Source organism: Stegodyphus dumicola, chromosome 3, assembly GCF_044657685.1.
Source record: "Stegodyphus dumicola isolate Sdum_Otavi_A_Nest chromosome 3, ASM4465768v1".
Classification (NCBI taxonomy): domain Eukaryota; kingdom Metazoa; phylum Arthropoda; class Arachnida; order Araneae; family Eresidae; genus Stegodyphus; species Stegodyphus dumicola.
In genome coordinates, this window is record NC_140770.1 from 109,649,624 (window position 1) to 109,668,953 (window position 19,330).

At 33.2% G+C, this 19,330-nt stretch overlaps 1 protein-coding gene and 1 non-coding gene across 4 annotated transcripts in view; one reads left to right on the forward strand and one right to left on the reverse strand.

The window, feature by feature from the left end:
• The window catches only part of LOC118202692 (uncharacterized), a 376,501-nt gene that overhangs the window by 153,212 nt on the left and 203,959 nt on the right, over positions 1-19,330 (forward strand). For all 3 annotated transcript variants that reach the window (XM_085813163.1, XM_085813164.1, XM_085813165.1), the window contains 2 exons: positions 6,409-6,568; positions 14,471-14,631. In XM_085813163.1, coding sequence (XP_085669289.1) covers positions 6,409-6,568; positions 14,471-14,631 — 321 coding nt within the window. The remainder of the gene's footprint in view (positions 1-6,408; positions 6,569-14,470; positions 14,632-19,330) is intronic.
• Positions 12,801-12,873, reverse strand: TRNAT-CGU (transfer RNA threonine (anticodon CGU)). Its single transcript has one exon. It is a non-coding gene; the product is annotated as a tRNA-Thr (tRNA).

The following is a 19,330-nucleotide window of genomic DNA, read 5'->3' on the forward strand; positions in this document are numbered from 1 at the left end:
TTTCAGTTATGAGCTTTAATTAGTAGATTTTCTTCGTTTCGCTTGTGATTTAGTTAAAGGGGGATGAAATGCCTTCTTTCCGGTTGAAAAGTCACTTTTTGCGAGTTTTCAGCGTTCTTTCGTTGGGACCCTTGCAGGGTTGTTGAAATTCCTAATTTCCCCCGGTCACAGGTGGTGTTTATTTGGCGAGGGTTTGGCGACATAGATTTTCCGTTGAGGTTTCAAAGTAGTGGTTTTGGCGAGTTTGATAACATGAGGGTTCAACTTTCGGCGAAGAATGGGTTGCGCCAACTTGGCAGTCCGGCGCTCTCCCTTTTAACGGGTTGTTTTGTGGGACGAACACACTTTTTTTGCACTTTTGACTTACCATCGGACGCTGTCTCGCTGGCAGCTGAATTTTATTTTGGAAAATGCATTTTTCCGCCTTTGGATCTACGGGCCTCTTGCCCTGGAGTTTTGAATGAGGGACTTAGTTATACTTATACGCATCATGACCTCGACTAAATTATAGGCTCCTCATTGCAGTGCTTGAATATGTAAGTTACTCAAAGATAATTAAAATAGAAAAATGCAACGAAGGGTGATACTGGTAGTACGAAGGGTGATACTGGTAAGGTAGTACTGGTGCCGTTAAGAAGAAATTTTAGTCTCTCCTCCATGAATAGAGTTTTCATTTGCATCGATGTTCCAAGTCTTTAAGAATTATTTTTCGCCCTGCCAGATTGTCCGGCATCGCTAGCTCCGGGGTCGCTACTACTTAATACTAACTTCAATATTGGATTGGACATCAACGAGAACCTCCTTAGTGCTTCTTAAATCAATAGTAACTTCTGGACTTTTTGGAAAATTAATCTACCTATGAACTCTTCTCATTTTCTACTACGCTCAGCAGCCGTCCTCCTTGGCATCTTGATAATTTTTTAAATATGAGGGCATTTCTCCTCCTCCTGTTCACTTGCAGCCTGTATTTCAGCAGATAAGTTTTTTTTTATTTGTTGGTCTCATATATAAAAAAAAATTATAATAGTTAATTCTAATAGTAAAGTATAATAGAAATTTCTAATAAGTAATTCTAACAACTAAAATAGTTAATAGTGATTGAAATAACTTAATTAGTTGAATTAAAATTTTGTAGTTGAGTAAATTAACCTAATTCTAATGAAATCGTTTTGTTGTCCATAAAGTAAATTATTAGATTGGCCAAGGAAATATATCCTTATTTAAATTATTTAATTGAAACAGTGAATGTAAATTAGTCAGATTGGTTAAGGAAATATATTCTTCATTAAATTATTTAATTGAACTTGTGAATTTCTTTCTTGGTGAAGATTGATTGGTAAAGGTGTCATTATTTGAGCTTCTTTGCTCCTCTTAGGGACTAACTTGCTAGTAGGTTGTAATAGCCTGATTTTAATTAACATATTACCCGGTTAAATCATTCTTTTGAAAATAGAAAGTTACTATGTGCAATAACCTGAATTACCTTGGTATTGATTATTCTGAGTTAAATTTCTTGTAGGATGTAATAGCCTGATTTTAATTAACATATTACTTGGTTAAATCATTCTTTTGAAAATAGAAAGTTACTATGTGCAATAACCTGAATTACATTGGTATTGATTACTCTGTGTGAAATGTTTTTTTTTTTTAAAGTATAACTTGTTAATTATTTTTTTTTCTCCCCGGGGAGGGTATTGTTAATTTATCCGAAGTTTTATCTGATCATGTTTACCTGAATGTAATAGCAATAATAGTTTGATATTATTGAGTCTAAGATAGAAGTAATATTACTCTGAAGGGGTATGCATTTTGTAGGAAGCAATATTTTACAGTTCAGCTTGAATATAATTTGCTTACTAAGTTAATTCTGCATTGTGTAATAATCAATATGTTAACAGTTCTGATTGAATATTAATTGCTTAGAAATTAATGGATTAAGTAACTCTTGAAAAATTTAATAAAATAGGCTCACTTTTCTAGATCAGTCAATGTTTATTTATTTCTTTTTGTGTGTGTGCTCATGATTTTCACCCGTCTCATTCTCAAATTGATTTCAGGGTTAATCCGAAAACACAACGCAAATGTACAGAGCTTATTGATATTAGTATATTACTGGTGTTAGGAAATTTTAAGTGTTATGTCAACAGAGTAGGAAACCATAACAATTTTGGTGCCATGACATTTTTGACCATAACATTACAAAACATTTATATTTACAATTACTTTACTTGCATTTCCTGAACCAATTTCAAATCATTTATATTCAACAAAATTACTTAATTTAAAGAGTTACGATGTTGCTTCATTTAATAGAAAACCACGCCAAAGTTTCCTGTGCACAATCTCTGACACTAAAATTGAATCTAAATGAATCAGAAAAGGCTAACTGTTAGTAAAAATAATATAAACCTCGCAGTACATAAAAATAATATATATGCTGAAACATTATGAATAATGAAATCAAGTTGTATATGCTTTCAATACTACCATATGTCCAGATATTTTTATTAGAAAAGAAATCATTTAAATAAAGCAAATTATTGTGACGGAAGTTTACATTTTGCCAGCTTCAGTTGTACTATTTCTTGCGACAATTATGTAAAAGAATGAAAGGAAACTATCCATTAGAGTCTCTTCATTAAAAAATTATGTAGTTGTCATAGTATTAGAATTTTAGAAGTAATTCCAAGATAATAACGATAATAAACTTTCACCTGAAATTTCCATCTGTCATATATATATGTAATATTTTAAAGCGTAGGGAAAAGCATGAACAAGACGTTAACAAAACTAATTTCGGTGAATCACCATCTTTTTACACATGTCAAATCATCTCTTTGGCAGAAAAATTATTTTTCAATCGTCATTGAATATAATCAATTTTTATGTACACTGATTTTAAAAATACGACGTACGTAAGCAGGAAAGCAAGCGTAAGCAGCGTGGGAGATGTTTGCATAGTAAAAGACGTTCCTTGTTCCTGACTTTCTCTTATATAACGCGATTATCCTGCGAATAAGCACGATGTTTCCCGGCTCTCTGATGTAATGTCGATGGGAACTCCGAATTAATGAGCCCTGGCCAGGCGTAGAGGCAAAGGTACGGAAGAGGGCTTGACCATTGTTACGTGATAAGAAGCATTTCTGTTACATTTCGTTTGATTGGTCCATGAGACTCGCAGGTTGGTATGCATTGTCACATGATGAGGAGAAGTCATCTGACAGGATCTTGCAAACATCTTTAGTTGTTAGGGGCGTAGTTCCTCGCGAAGCCGTATTTATACTGCGGAGGTGCTTTGTTAATTTTTAGTTTTAGTTACCTTTTTCAAGCAGTGTTATGTAATTCGAAAACATCTCGAATTTAGGAGAACAGATGAATTTAGGGGGAGAGCACCAAATCTAGAGCAGTTAATCGTATTTTGTTATATCTTACATATATCTATATTGCATTTAAAAAAGTAAACAGGGAGATATATTTTCTTGTTATTAGCAGCTATAATACAGCATCTACATGGATCAATCTTAGATGCGATTCATATGTAGATGTATTAGGAACATTCTTAGTAATATGTATGTAATGGAAAATAAAAATGTGCTTCCCCCACCTGCTTGTTGCTATTAGCACAAAATCAACAGAGGTCTTCAGTGACTTGGAATGTTATTCTCAGCGATAGGCTGGCAAGAGTTCATGTAACTAGAAGCGCTGAAGTTATAAATTCGAGGAACGTTTCCGAGATTATGCTAGTATGACATTCGAAAGAAGAATCATTATCACAGTGAAATACAATAGCAGACGAAATTTCCTTCTGAAAGAAAAGACGTTTAAGCATCGGTGCGTGTTACCAAGTAAAACATGTGATTTGCTGCTGAAACAATGTATTTTATTTTTAAACAATATATGAAATTTTCAGCATCAGTCTAGAAATTCTGATGTTCTCTGCACTTAGAACTCATTGCGCTTACCATTCTGCATTAGAATCTTCCACAAAGCAGTCGGTTCCGTATCATGCTTTTAATTACTTCTGTTAAAGGACATAATCGTGTCTGGAATCTAAATAAGTAAGGAGCTCTGACACATGACCCGATGAATCCATCCCAAGTAGCACATGACGTAGCAAAGACGTTCCAAACTGGTTCAAGAGGTTGCAATGGGGTCGTGGTAACGTCTTTACTACGTCATGTGCTACTTGGGCATGTTCTCTCCTTTTACCACAAACAGCGCAAATGTGTGGAATACATGTATGCATTTACATGACATTGGTAGATGTAATTTTCATACTGGAAAGAAAACTGAGTGTTTCGCGTTATTTTTTAACCATTACGGATCATTTTATGCCCGTATTGAAACATTTCTCCATTAAGCAGCTATTCTTGATTAAACATGATATTACTCTCCCTTTCTGATCCGAATGTTGGACTTTCTCTCTAAAAATAAGTTGAACTTTTTGGCAGAGCAAAATATTATATTAATAAGGATCATATTAATAAGAAAAAATCATATTAATAAGAAAGATCATTTCCATTTTTTATCCTTTAACGATATATAAGCAATTTTATGTCCGTATAGCAAATGGTGGTTTGATGATGTGTTATACATTATTTACACCTGCAATACTGAACTCTAACGTCTTATTTAATTAAACTACGAAACGCTTTGTAGAGACATTAGGTTATTTCGAAGCAGGAGTCGTGAAAAACGAGCAATGCTCTTTCGCCGAGACTCGAACCACGGACCTCTCGAAATACGCGCCGAATGTGCTGACCACTACACCACGAAACCATGCTAAGAAGGTGGGAGAAATACCTTATAGCTTAATAACCATTAATAACATTACGAATAATAACAACACAAATTTAAGGGTCTACTATATGCATAGAAATAATAACGAGTTAGCTTATGGTCTTTCAAAAGTAAATATAGTTAATTGTTTGCATTGTGTGAACACTAACAGTAAGTGTTTGAGAGTTATTTCCGGTTTCGCGTTTCAGAACATTCTGCTTATTTATTCTGTTCGAAACATTTTGCTGATCGAATTAGTCACATCCATTTGCTTTTTCTGTTAAATTTTAAGTCATCTGTATCATTACGGTTGAAGACGATATCAGAGGAGTTGTGAAAGCATTGGTCAATAAATCCTCTGAAATCGAACCTTTTTTGGTTCAATGTATAAATTTCCTCCCGTCTGACATTTGTCGTACAGTTTTTGTATAACTTGTAATTTATTACTTCTGTAGCGTCCGAGCATTTCGTTTGATAGCTATTAATGGCCCGAGTATTTCGCGTCGTTGTAATTGTGTGGCAAACGCTCATGAACTCTTTTATCTTCATATCGATCGTCGCTGAATTATTACAACATTGATCTACAGTGATAGACATTTAAGAAAGTGAATTAAGATTTATATTTTGTGTATATAATGATGAATAAAAAATGTAAGAATCCATGAAATTTTAATATGTATTTTAGCAACTTTTTTATATTTTACAACTGCATATCTCTTACAAACTTTAGATGACATTATACTCAACCTTTAATTAAATTATTTGATGTATGAAAATATAAGAAATGTTTTAAAATATTTATATCTATTAAGACAAAATGTCATAATGTTCAAAACTACGATCAATGATTTACAATTAGGCTAAAAAACAACATAGAAGGGCGTAGATTTTGAACTAAACTATCGATTTCCAAAGTAATCAGACATTCATCTGTTTTCTTGAAAAGGAAAAACAGAAAAAGCATTTATATATGCATGCGTATACACACCATATTTATACGAAACTTAATTGACGAAGGAAAGCGGAAAAGGGGCATAGCGCTCATTTGATGAGAAAAATAGTAATGAAACTTCAAACCAATAAGATATTAAAAATTTGAAAGCATCAGGAAACTCTGAATTGAAAGTAATATCCTTAACCAAAGAAGATAAATATTTGTGAATGAGAAAGGCTTCAGAAAATCCAGTTCACAAACTGAACAAATTGAGGCTTTGTTGAAATTTTTGCAAAGCCAAAATGAAAAGTGTGGTTTTATTGTTCCTCAAATTTTTACTGTCCATTGAAATTTGTTTATTTCTCCTTTTTGAAAGCAGGATTTGTGTTTCTTGATGCGAAATTTTAATACTTTTTTACTTTACCCGATATATTTGAAACACACTGACACGATGTGCCTTAAATTCTTCCCTTTTCAGCGAAAATATATTATTCCTAGTGAAAAGGAAACTATGTCTATTCTATCTTGTAACCAAAACAGTTATTTTATTCAAAATTTATCCTAGTTGTTAAACTTTACATTGACGTGCTTTTTCCAACTATAATCATCGAATACACTATTCTTTGTACGAAATGCATAATTGTACCTTCTCATGATCTCGGTATATGTCTCATTCATAATTTTTTATTTTATAGTATGGTAACAGGCCAGAGTATTACATGCATGCCAGAGATGAAATGGATATTCAGGCATTGAAAGAAGGCCATGACACTGGAAAATCCCCTAAAAGGACAAAAATGAAGCACTTTCAGTCCAATGATGGAAACAAGAAAGAAGTTGTAGCAAGATCCGCAAGTAAGCAGTTTATTATCCCTACTTAGTAATTAATGTAGATATGTTGAAATCCTTAATACCATAAGAGTTTAATTTGAATACTTAATCGGTTTAATTTTTAATTTAATGACATTTAATTTCTGTACTTACTTCGATACTTAATCAAGATATTTCTCATCTAATATTTTTCATAAAGTAACTTTCATGCTTTGAAATAAAAAAGCTCTGCGACGAGAATAACAATTGATACCAAATTGTATGCTGGTGTTTGCAGTTAAATGTGATTTGAAGTTCTTGAAGTTTTGTACAGTTATTAATTAGCTAATGATCTATATAACTACATCTACACTGGTGTGCAAAAATTAAGGACGAGACGGTTTTTTCAATATAACTTTGTACAAAAGCTTTCCAAATCAACACATTTAATACCGTAAGATCCCCAATACGTAAGGATATGAGTAATGTAAGCAACACTTACTACAAGAGAAATCAGAGGGATAAAAAAAAGCTTTATTGAAAAAGTAGCATGGAGCGCAATGCGACTGAAGGCCGAAACATCCCTGTGATGGGTGTCCAGCAAGAAACATCCGGTCTTTAATAGGGGATATGATCTCCCCTGACTGCTAGGCAGGTTTCACAGCGTCTGCCCATGCTGAGAATGAGGGTGTCAATGAGTTGTTGAGGCATTGCTGCCCATTCGTCTTGCAGCGCCAATCGAAGCTCCGGAATCGTTACTGGTGGTAAGGTGCGAGCTGCCAAGCGTCTGCCTAGAAAATCCCATACATGCTCGATGGGATTGAGATCCGGAGATCGTGCCGGCCAATCCATACGTTCAATATCCTCACTCTCTAAGAGCTGTTCGGCAGCTACTGTGCGATGACATGATGCATTGTCTCTAAAAAGCGCCTCTAAAAAGACGCACATATGTAAGAAGAATCTCGTTACAATAACGGGTCCCGTTGACTGAACCTGCGTCGAAGATGTGAAGGTCTGTACGACTCCCAAGCATGATGCCTCCCCAAACGAGAACACTGCCACCTCCATACCTGCCCCTTTCAATGATGTTCGAGGGATGATTGCGGCTTCCCCGCTCTCTCCAGATGAGTATGCGATGAGAATCGCTACTCAGACTGAATCTGCTCTCATCTGTAAGGAGTACTAGTCCCCATTCATCGTCTCTCCGATTCCGGTGTTCCCGGCACCACATAGAACGCCTTCTCCGATGGGCAGGCGTTAGAGGTACACACAGTACAGAGGTACAGGGCGTCGTGCAAACAGACCACCATCGTGCAGTCTTCTGGCCACGGTAAAACGCGATATCGGTCGTCCAGTCGCCTGTGTCGTGTGTCTAGCGATTTCTCCCGCTGTCTGCCGCCTGTTTTTTCTCGCCTGTAAGGCAATGTACCGGTCATCTGCGGGTGTGGTTCCTCGTGGACGACCATTACTAAACCCTCGGATAGCTGTTCCTGTAGTTTGAAATTGTCTCCAAAGTCGTGAAACGATGCTGTGAGCAATTCCGAACTCTGCAGCCACACTTGTCACACTGCGGCCTTCCTCCAATTTCCCAATGATTCGACCTCGGGTAAAAGCATCCAGATGTCGTCTAACAGATTGATTATTCGCCATTTCTCGCTGAGGCAGCAAGTCGGTGTGATTTTAACTGCTATACGGCGTGCAATCTCTTTGCCAGAAATACTGATCTTACACCGACAACATGCTTTATACTACTCAGACACTCCCCCATTACGTCTACCTGCATATCTGCGCATGTGCTACCGTACATCACCTTACTTAACCTCCTGATTGGTCTTTCTGTCCGCTCTGCCTCTTCGTTCAGCTGATATGCTAATTTTTTGACTTCGTCCTTAATTTTTGCACACCAGTGTATTTAACCGTCTCTTGTCTCCTCAAATTTTCTTCTTGGTACAAGAGGTAAATCGTAACTCAAAAGTTAAATAAAAGTTATGTCTTAAAATACAATTAAACATTAACAAAACGTAGCCATGCTTGCTTGTGAGGTCTCAGAAATTCAAATATATAAATTTTACAATAGAGAAATTAACATTCAGTAATTCTATTTCAGCTATCGTGGTTCTAGATTTGCTTGAAAACAAATAAAAAATCACTCTCCAGAAACGGCTTCCCCCCGCCCAGATCTGCTACAGATGAGCTTCTCGGGCATAAACAAGTGACTGGCAGTTTGCTCTTGCTCTCTCTCTAAACCAGTGTTTCCCAACGTGGGGCCTACGCCCCGTAGGTGAGGTTAAGGGGTCAAGTAACAATTAAATTTCCAAATTTTCTTTAAAGTCTAAATTTTTCCAAATTTCATTTTTTAATCCCAAAAAATAAAGAATAATGTAAGTGATGTATAAGTAAAAAATATTCTAAATTACGGTGCATTTTAAATTTTCGCTGTAGACAGGGACATAAGAAGAATTTTCGCTGTAGACATGGAAATTTAAATGCTTAGAAATTTCTTCATCAAACCTATCATTCAAGTTTCCTTCGTGAATATTTGAATTTTTGTATATTAAAAATTATGCATATGCTAGGGGAAGCATAAGACTTTTAGAGAGACTTAAATGGGGCATAGCACAAAAAGGGCTGGTAAGCATTGCTCTAAACTATCATATCGCTTTCTCTTTAGACAACCTAATTTCCATTCTTGGGATGGCTGACGTAAGAAATAGAAAGTTCAGAAAAGAACTGATATAAAAATAACATGTTAACTGAAATAAACCATACAACTTCACTAAATGAATTATATCTGGGATCTTCGTAATCTGAGAAATTCCATCTGTTTGTATAAAACATAAGCTTCTACTGTATTGACGGAGTTTGCATTAACAAAATACATATTTTGACTGCAATAATATTACGTACAACGTATGTTTCGGAATGTTTTTTTTTAATTCATGAAACAACAAGCTTTAACTCTTAACGCAATGATTTCTCTGTAAAATGTAGAAAGTTCACCTATCCAAAAAGTGTGGGTAAAAGGTACACATTTATATTAGGTGGTGAAATATTACATTTTGTTTCCAACGAGAAAAAATTACTACAAAATGTCACTAGGAAATGCTTTAAAATCTTGTTCCTTTTAACTAGATGCCGAGGACAAGCAACACTTTACAATCATGAACTGCATCTCAAACAACGAAGCGTTTTAAAAGCCGATATTTGCGTTTCTAAAAGAGCTCATATGGTTACTCAAATGTGTGCTTAAATAAAAAGCGTAATTAGGATTACAGTGAAAAGCAAAACAATGCATTCAAAACATACTTTTGTTAATAAATAAAATAACGTGTACATAAATTACATACATAAATCAAATGTTCAGTGAAATAAAGGATATTACAGGTTAAGACATTTATATCTAAATTTTTCGTAAAAGTTTAATGGTAAGAAATATAGAGGTAAAAATATTAAGAAAAATACACAGTCTAGCATCAGAATATTTATCAATTAAAAGCAAATCAGCTTTGTTTAAATGAACTAAAAACTGTTTCACTTTTTTAAATCAGAAGAAATTTAAAGGGAAAAGTTGATGACTTAATTATTGAACTAATAATATAACACTTGAATATATTAGTATACTAAGATAGAGTTTTCAATTTGTTAAAGTGGGACCACTTTTATAAACTAGAATGCTTTAGGGAAGCAATATTTTTAGCATATGTTACTACCAAAATGCTTAGATTTTTAAAATGCAACTAACTAGGATTAATTTAATTTTATATTGGCGGAGAGTAATTAAGTTAATAGAAGAACATTTATATTCGCTTTTAATTAATCAATTTGTTAGAGTTTGGATAATCTTCATCTTATTAACTAAAAATTAAACCAACATGGGTACTCACATTAAAAATACGGAAGAGACTGCCAATTCCTGCATAGTCATGCTATGTTTGTTTGTTCTATATTGTGTATATCTGGTATGATCTTCTTTAACTCATTGTTACAATTATATGACAACTGTCAATTGTACTGGAATCAACAAACATCTTGATTGAACTTCTGGATTTTATTACTACGATTTAGTACAAATTCCAGTACCTCTGAGTTATATGACTTGAATGTTGCATGAACTGCACAATACTTTGCTTTGGACACAACATTTAGTACTGGATCATGGAACATAAAATATGTTCATTTACACTGAAATTTGGACTCTAGAGATCAGGGTTACAGCCAAAAACACCGCGGCAAAAACATCGGGATGAAACCGTCGCGGAGAAAACAACGCAAGGCGAAAACGTCGTGCTACAAAACATCGTGGGAGAAAAGAAAGCAAAGAGAAAACATCGCAGTTCTAAAACATCATGGTACAAAATATCGTCGTCGAAAAAAAGCGGCTCAAAAACTTAGCAGTTTAAAAACATCGTCGTCGAAAATATTGTAATAAAAAATAAAGTATCTACAAATCATCGCATAACGATAACATCGCAAACATGTTTTTTTTTCAAATTTTAATAATTGTAAATGGATATCCCTATAATGATTTCTGAGCGCAACATGTAAAGAAGGATAAGTTTTGCTTTCATATTTTTTATTAACTAATAAATGTTTGCTTAGAAAGTAAGAAGGAAACGTAAGCATAGAAAATTAATGCAACTAAAAAAATGTGAAAATAAAAAATCACATAAAAAATGTGAAAATAAAAATTATCCTTCTTTACATCTTGCGCTCACAAATCATTATGGGAATATCCATTTACAATTATTAAAACCTGAAAAAAACATGTCTGCGATGTTATCGTCATGCGATAATTTGTAGCTACTTTATATTTTACCACGATATTTTCGACGATGATGTTTTTAAACTGCGAAGTTTTTGAACCGCTTTATTTTCGACGTCGATGTTTTGTACCACGATGTTTTAGAACTGCGATGTTTTCTCTTTGCGATGTTTTCTCCCACGATGTTTTGTAGCACGACGTTTTCGCCTTGCGTTGTTTTCTCCGCTACGTTTTCGTCCGTGATGTTTTTGCCGCAATGTTATCGGCGGACACCAGAGATCATACTTAATTCTTTCATGGCTATATACTTCATTTCAATAGCGTGCAGATTCTGAACGGGGTGTTGATCTTTACTGTTCATTTACTTGTGTTTTTCTATTATATATGACTGACATTTATCTATGATTTTCTACTTTAAACGTTTTGCATTTATTGTTACCATGTTTGTTACTGTAGGCGGCTGTCAATTCCTGTCTTAACTATTCTGGAAAATCTTAATATAATAACTTCAGGTGTATTTCTTCAACGTACGCAATATATACAAATAACTCTGTATATTGTACAAATGTAAACTTTGAAATTTGACTTTGACATTTTAGTGCCCGACTGATCTGTTTTGGCCCCGACCTAAGGTTGTGGCCAGTAGATAGTAGATGGTTTTACCTCCGAGTAATATATTCCGTTTGTTGCCTTTAGGCTAACTTAGGTCGAAAGTTGCTCAGTAGGTCAGTGTTGTAGCCATATTGCTTTTATGCTTCTTGATACTAAGATTAGAGTGGTAAAGTCTTAGAAACGGTAATCGGCAATAAATTTCATAAAATGTCAATCGTGGGAGAAAAGGCGGCAGAAGATTGAGATGTGTTACTTCAGTCTCCGAGATTTTCAGTTATAGTTTGGCATACGTAGCTAATCAGATTTTGCTTTTATTCATGAGAACTACTATTGCAGGCTTTATGGACCACTGGTGGTCCGTAGATCGCAGATTAAGAAACGCTATATTAAGACGTTCTACGTTCTAATCCTGATCGGAGAGGGAATTTAGATACATTTCGACTGAAAATTCCTTTATGAATCAACTTTTTTAAAAGGATATAAGACATCATACTTTCTTTCAGTTAAATAACACTTAAAAAACTCTTAGAAACTACACATGAAATGTAGCCTGATTTTGTACTAACTTTTAACGTCACATTAATTTTTTGTATCGCAGAAAACTTGTAGAGACATTAGGTTATTTCGAAGCAGGGAAGATGAAAAATGAGCAATGCCCTCACCGGGACTCGAACCACGGACCTCTCGAATACGCGTCGAGCGTGCTGACCACTACACCACGAAGGCATGCTAAGTATGCGGGAGAAATACCTTATGTACTTCCCCTTTTAAAGGGTGACTAGGTTTTAGGGGACCCAGTCGCCAAATTCTGGTGGTGAAGAATCATCATTCACCACCTTTTAGTTCGGGCGCACGGTAGGGACTTAAGGTTATTTTGAAGCAGGAAAGATGTAAAATGAGCAGTGCCCTCGCCGGGACTCGAACCACGGATCTCTCGAATACGCGTCGAGTGTGCTGACCACTACACCACGAAGGCATGCTAAGAAAGCGGGAGAAATACCTTATAAAAGCTGTATCTTCTAACATTTTCTTGAGTCAGAAATAGTTTAGAATATATAATCTGTGAATCTAGAAAATATAACTGTTTTTTACTCCATCGTTTCATAATGTATAATAATTAACAGCATACTAAACTGAGTAAGTAACTTAAATAATTAATAAATCCTTTTTTTAAATTCTAATACTTGGAAAAAGAGATTAAATTATTTATTTTTCGTATCGTGTCTATGCACAACAAATATCTAGGTCCCCTGTTTTCTTTTGCAGGGATTAAGCACGTCCTTTTACTTATTTCCACTTTTTGTAATTAGTCACGCAATAACACAGTTCCCACGATATTTGCATAACAATGAGTATAATTTATCATGAATGAGTTACAAATGCTAAAATAGCCAATGGATTAGATTTTAATTACTAATTAGTAATTTCACATGCAGCCCTTGTATTTCCTACACTCGAAAGATAAGTCAGTTATTATTAAAATAAATCAACCACTTGTTAATAAAGATTTTACTTTTAGGCCCAAAATATCTAGAATCAAAATAAATAATGCAGCAGAGGATTACTGATTTTAATTATCTTTACAGTCCTGCTTCAAACATTCACACTGACACTTTATGTATTTTGTCAGCCTCTGTGTCATGTTTGTTCGGATTCTATTTAATATAACAATCTGCGTAATTGTCTGTAATTTTGGAATTAAAGGGAGAAAGATCCCATATTTCAATGTCTACATTTTGCCCTCTGTAGCTCCTAAAATGTAAAATATATATAATTAAGTTCAGATAATAAACACATCTGCTACTCTCATCCTATAGTGGTGCTACTGCTCCCAACTTATGGATGTAGAAGCATGGCATTGAGTTAATGACGAATTATTGTGCGGATAATTTTAGACGTCCTTTTTCAGATTATTCATTGATGCGTATCCTAATACGCAGAAGCTGTTATCCTATTCTAGCGAAATGCATTACAATTAGTTTTTAGAAAAAAAAAAAGTTAAAAGTAATTAATTGTCTTTGCCTTCTTAAACCCCGCTGTGAATCATTTAATGCATAAATTCTATATCTCTAACATTCACTTTGCATTTTTGGACTGCATTCGCTGTTGTTTAATCCTAGGTTTATAAGCCTCGATCACAACTAAGAGCGGAAACTGTGGTAGCTTTATTTGTGAAGCGCTCTTAATAGGTGGGTCACTGTGTCCTCCCACGAAGGAATGGGTAGATTACATCCGTGCTTTCTCCAGGATTCGAATCCGGGCCTTTCGGTACACAGTTAGAAACACAAACCACTTTCTCGTCTGAGCGGATATTATGTCATATATATAATGCCAGATATTTAGCTGTCATCTAAAGAATAATTAAGTTAATGAACTAAGCTAAGGAATTAATAAATTTAAGGAATATTTTGTGCATCAGGTGCACAGTAAACTTCTATAATAAATTCAGATTTCTGACTCTGATAAAGATCCTGACTAAATTTTTAAAACATTTTCGAATTTTTTTTGTAGTAGGAGTTATTTTATCTTATGTACCAGTTATTTCTGGGCTAATTACTTCTTTCATTTTGCAGAACCTGCCGAAACTCGTACACAGATCCGAGAAATGCTAACGAGCGGAAATCTAGAAGCACTTGAAGAGCTGGTGCTCCAAGGACACGGGGATAAGCTCTTGGGAGAATCTCCTAATAATAATCTTGTTAGAGACTTTATCAGAATGGTTCCTATTTACATGGTAAGAAGTAATATTTATGATTTATTAAACTTTTAATTAAAAGACAAAATTTAATTCAGATGATACTTTATCCATAATATATTATCAGAAAAATGCTAACGTCTTTAATACATTTAGATATTCTCAGGGCAGTAATAATACAAGCGGTTAATTTTGATGACAAATAATTAATATACTTTTGAAAAGCATCGATCTTACCATATAATTATCTTCTGAATCTGAAACTGGTTGTAAATTCTTTCTTTTATATATAATATTGTAAAATATTTTGGTCTTACTGTTAGTAAGGCCTTTACATCACAGTAGAGAAAACATAAGCATATCGAAAACTTTCTTAGACTTTTAACCTCGCTTTTCTCAGGACTTTTCTCAAAGACTTTATATCACTTTTCTCAAAGACCTTGTTTCACAAACTGGAGCTAATTCGAGTTGTAGTTTCGTCAACCTTAATTTAACTACGCTAGAGTACTCTTAGACTGTCTTTTCCTGTCGCTTCTTCAGATTAAATTTTATCGACTTTTTCTTCGAAAACATAGCATCCCAAAGCTTTGTATTTTTCATTTTATTTAGTAAACAACTCTACACAAAAATCATCTTCTATTATGCTGGTCCTCTGTACTTAAGCACACCCATCCTTTTAAGTTAAAACATGAAGATAACAAATCTGAAGGATATTTTAAAATTGGTTCATTTTTTTCAATTCCGTACCCGATGTATTCGTATGCTTACATACATCTTTGGTTTTATGTTTAAGATACCCGAATCTATTTCGCGCATCTCAAGCAAATCAATATCGACAACTGAAGTACGTTTTGCCCATTGCAATTTTTCTAGTTATTCTCTTTTTGAACTGTTTCACACGGAATTATATTAAACACAGTTTTTCAGCTAAAACTAATTGTCATCTCAATTTACCAGATCCAGTTTTGACTGCAATGCTTAATTCCCAGATCTATCAAAATGCTACTTTAACAGAAAACGAAATAACTTACTACTGCGAAGAAAAGTGAGTGCGATTTCTTTCTTGATAAACACCGCTTACATTATGAAGATTTTCCTGATTAAGATTCGACTGAAGTTCTCTACCCTTAAATACAAACAGTGATAGATCGCTTTTCATAAATCTTGGGAACATTTAAAACGCATAGTAAGTTTTTAATGCATAATTCGTTTTAATTTCCAGATGCTTGCTGTCACTTCCTCTATTTCAATCGTTCTTTTAAATTTATTTTAACATCTTAGTTTGAAGTTATTAAAAACTGTAAGTCGATTTATTTTCTTAACGCTCCGTTTATTTTCTCATTCACTTTATTAAAAAAATGGTGTGATTTTTTTTTATCCCGGAAGTTAAATGCACTAAAACTTTACAATTTTATTCCAAGAAACAGAATTTTATTAAGCGCATTTTGACCACCTATTACCTGATCTAGAATAGATTATGTCCATGACATTCTGTCACAAGAGAACGGATAAGATGCCGATATCATTGTGGCCAAGTTACGGGCTTCTGTATTTGATCCATCATTCAAAGAAATTTCTATCAAAGACTGCATGATCTTCCCGAAATGTGATAAGACTTTGAAAACATCCTGTATGAAACTTCCTATCCTTCGGAACTTTTGAAATATCTAAAACCTATACGCCCGTAAGTTTGTATTTCAATTCTTTACCACTCATTAAAACTGCGAATATATTCAAACAATGAAAATGAAATATCTTGAGGGAATAAAAGAGAGCTTCCATTTCCTCTATTACAAAGCGACGTAATATAAATATAAAATTATATTTATCCAAGAAACATGCATTCTTTTTTTCAGCTGAACGTTACAATAGTTCGACGTGTTACTAATATTCACACAAATCGATTGTGTGTTTCCAACATGTAATTGATGCAGTTTGTTTTCATGCTGACCACATGCTGTAACTTTTAATTGAAGTTTTTTCTTTCTTTTGTGATTGTTCGGAAACTGTCCTGTCATAGATTGAAAACAAATTAACAGCTTTTGTTTCATAAATCTCTTCTAAAGTCTGAATAATTTTAAGTTACATCGGCGAAGGGATTCCAGAAAGATTTAAGTAAGATAATTAACTCTTACCATATTTTGATAAATGTCTAAAATAAATTTTATTGATAGTACTCTCCTATGTGATTAATATTTAAATAAAGAAGTAAGTAGATAGGTGGTACCCCCTTCAATAAAACTTGATGTATAGTTTGGGATAAAATACGCAGAGTATGATCATAAAAATAAATGGGGCAAGAGAAAGTACTTTGCGGGAAAATAAATGCATGCTGAATGTAGCAGACCAATTTGCAATAAAAAAATTTCTTGGTAATTTTTCCTTTTTTTCCTTAATAATAAATTCTCTATCTGTTCACGAAACAGAAAAGCGGTGTGTTGAAATAAGTCGATAATTTTATTCGACTTGTTATTACTTGCTCCATAGGAGAGGTATAAATTTGACAAATTTTAATTAAGGGAAATTTAGTTTAGTTTAGTTTAGTGACGGAGGACGTGGGCACCACCCCTTTACCATTATGGTTAATTGGTTTAGCGCGACGTCCACCCTTATCTAAAGCTGACTCATGTTAGAGCCACACGAGATCCACTCATAGGGCACAAATAGTGTTACAAAACATAGATATTAAAAATGGTTACATCTTTGTGAACACGGTACTTATGAACAAAACTTTAGCAAGTGACACATAAGATTACAATTCAATACCCTAGCAAGTAATTTTAGCAAGTTACATATAAAGTTTACAATTCAATACATAAAGAAGATATATCATACATAATGATTATATTATACTGTTGTGATTGATAAGTGACGACATTGTCAACATGAATTTACTAATGCAAAATTCAACATTTACACTCAGTATACAAAAACCTAAGAACATACAAATGCTTATATTTCATACATTGCCAACTTAAATTTATAGTGGAGAAGTATAAAAATGCTTAGATCTCACATAAGTCTCTAATTATTCTGAATGTCATTGTTAACTTTTATATTACAGCTTACTACTAAAGACACAATTATTATATTAAAATTGGATATTAATACAGTTAAATGAGTAATTGCACTTAGACTATAAATACACTATAAAAACATTAATTCTTTACAATTTCTAAAATGCAATGATTCAAAACAATGATTATATGCGAATATTAGAACAATGATTCACTATAAATATACAATGATTCAATACTATTACTTAAATTAATGATAATACTATTCATATTATTAATCATATATGCCATGTTGAAATCAAAATAATATTTTTTTCCATACAGGTGCTTATTACTGAAATGATGTTACATATTACTAGCAAGCAATTCAAAAATAAGATATGTACAGTACAATTTTACTTCCACATTGGAAATACTATACAAATAAATAATTCAATACAATGATTCCGTACGATTACTCATGAATAATTCAATACTATGATTCTATAGGATTATTCAAATGCAATGATTCAATACAACAATTCTATGCGCTTATTAGAACAAAAATCTATATAATTATTCAAAATTTCAATATTATTGCTCAAATTAATAAAAATACTATTTATATTATAAACCTCACTACCCAAGTGACACAAACATTTAAATTACACCATTAATTAATCATTACAGCAATGATACTACATGTTACTTGAAAGCAGTTAATTATAAATTATGTACTGTACAGTTTTACCTTGCACACTGAATATTATAAATAATGTAATGATACAATACAGTGATATTATACTGCTTCTTTAGACCATGTATCAAAGCAATAATTATATGCAGTGACTGAGGTATAAAGATTACGATACAAGTATTCAGTGATTTAATATATATATTCAGATTTGTAGTAATACTATATATGTTATTAATAACATTTAAATATATGGTATAGTCATTTAAGTACCTATTATAGTACTGATGTTACATTTACTTGTAAAGAAATCAATTGTTAAATATGTACAGTACAGTATAACTTGCACTTTATTTGTTCATTACAATTCAGTGATTCAATAGAATAATTGTTTATGATTACTAAAATATAATAATTTAGTACAGTGATTCTATGCATTTACTAAGTACAATGATTAATCATACCATACCAGTTAACACAATGATGCTATAAAACAATACAATTATTCTTATTCAATATGATTACTCTATTTAGTAACAGAACTATTCCGCTATCAATTATACTAGTTAGGTAAGCATTAAAAGTAATAACCTTATCATCTATACAATCATCAATACGATTACTCTATTACAATGTTTCAAAACTATGATACAATATATTAATACTATACACAATTTCTCTGATACAAAACGATTACTGTACTAAAATAATTATTCAGTATAAATGTAGCCGAGGGAGTTCACATAAAGGGATAATTCTTAGTTTTTTTTTTTTTTTTTTTTGCATTAGTTTTAGCACAGTTCAAAATAGTTTATTTTATTATATACTTTAGAGACATATATAAAATTAGATTTGACACAAGTCAGTGCCGAAGTCCATAAGTTTATTAACAATTTTGTTAATCTTTCGTACTGTATGCTTGTTATTAATCATGAACCTGCTAAATGTTTGCTCATTCGTTGGCGGGATCGGCAGGTGCAAATCAGTTGTTAGTGGGCAGTTAGCTACATAATGTTCAGGTGTGCCCAACTCACCGCAAATGCACTGT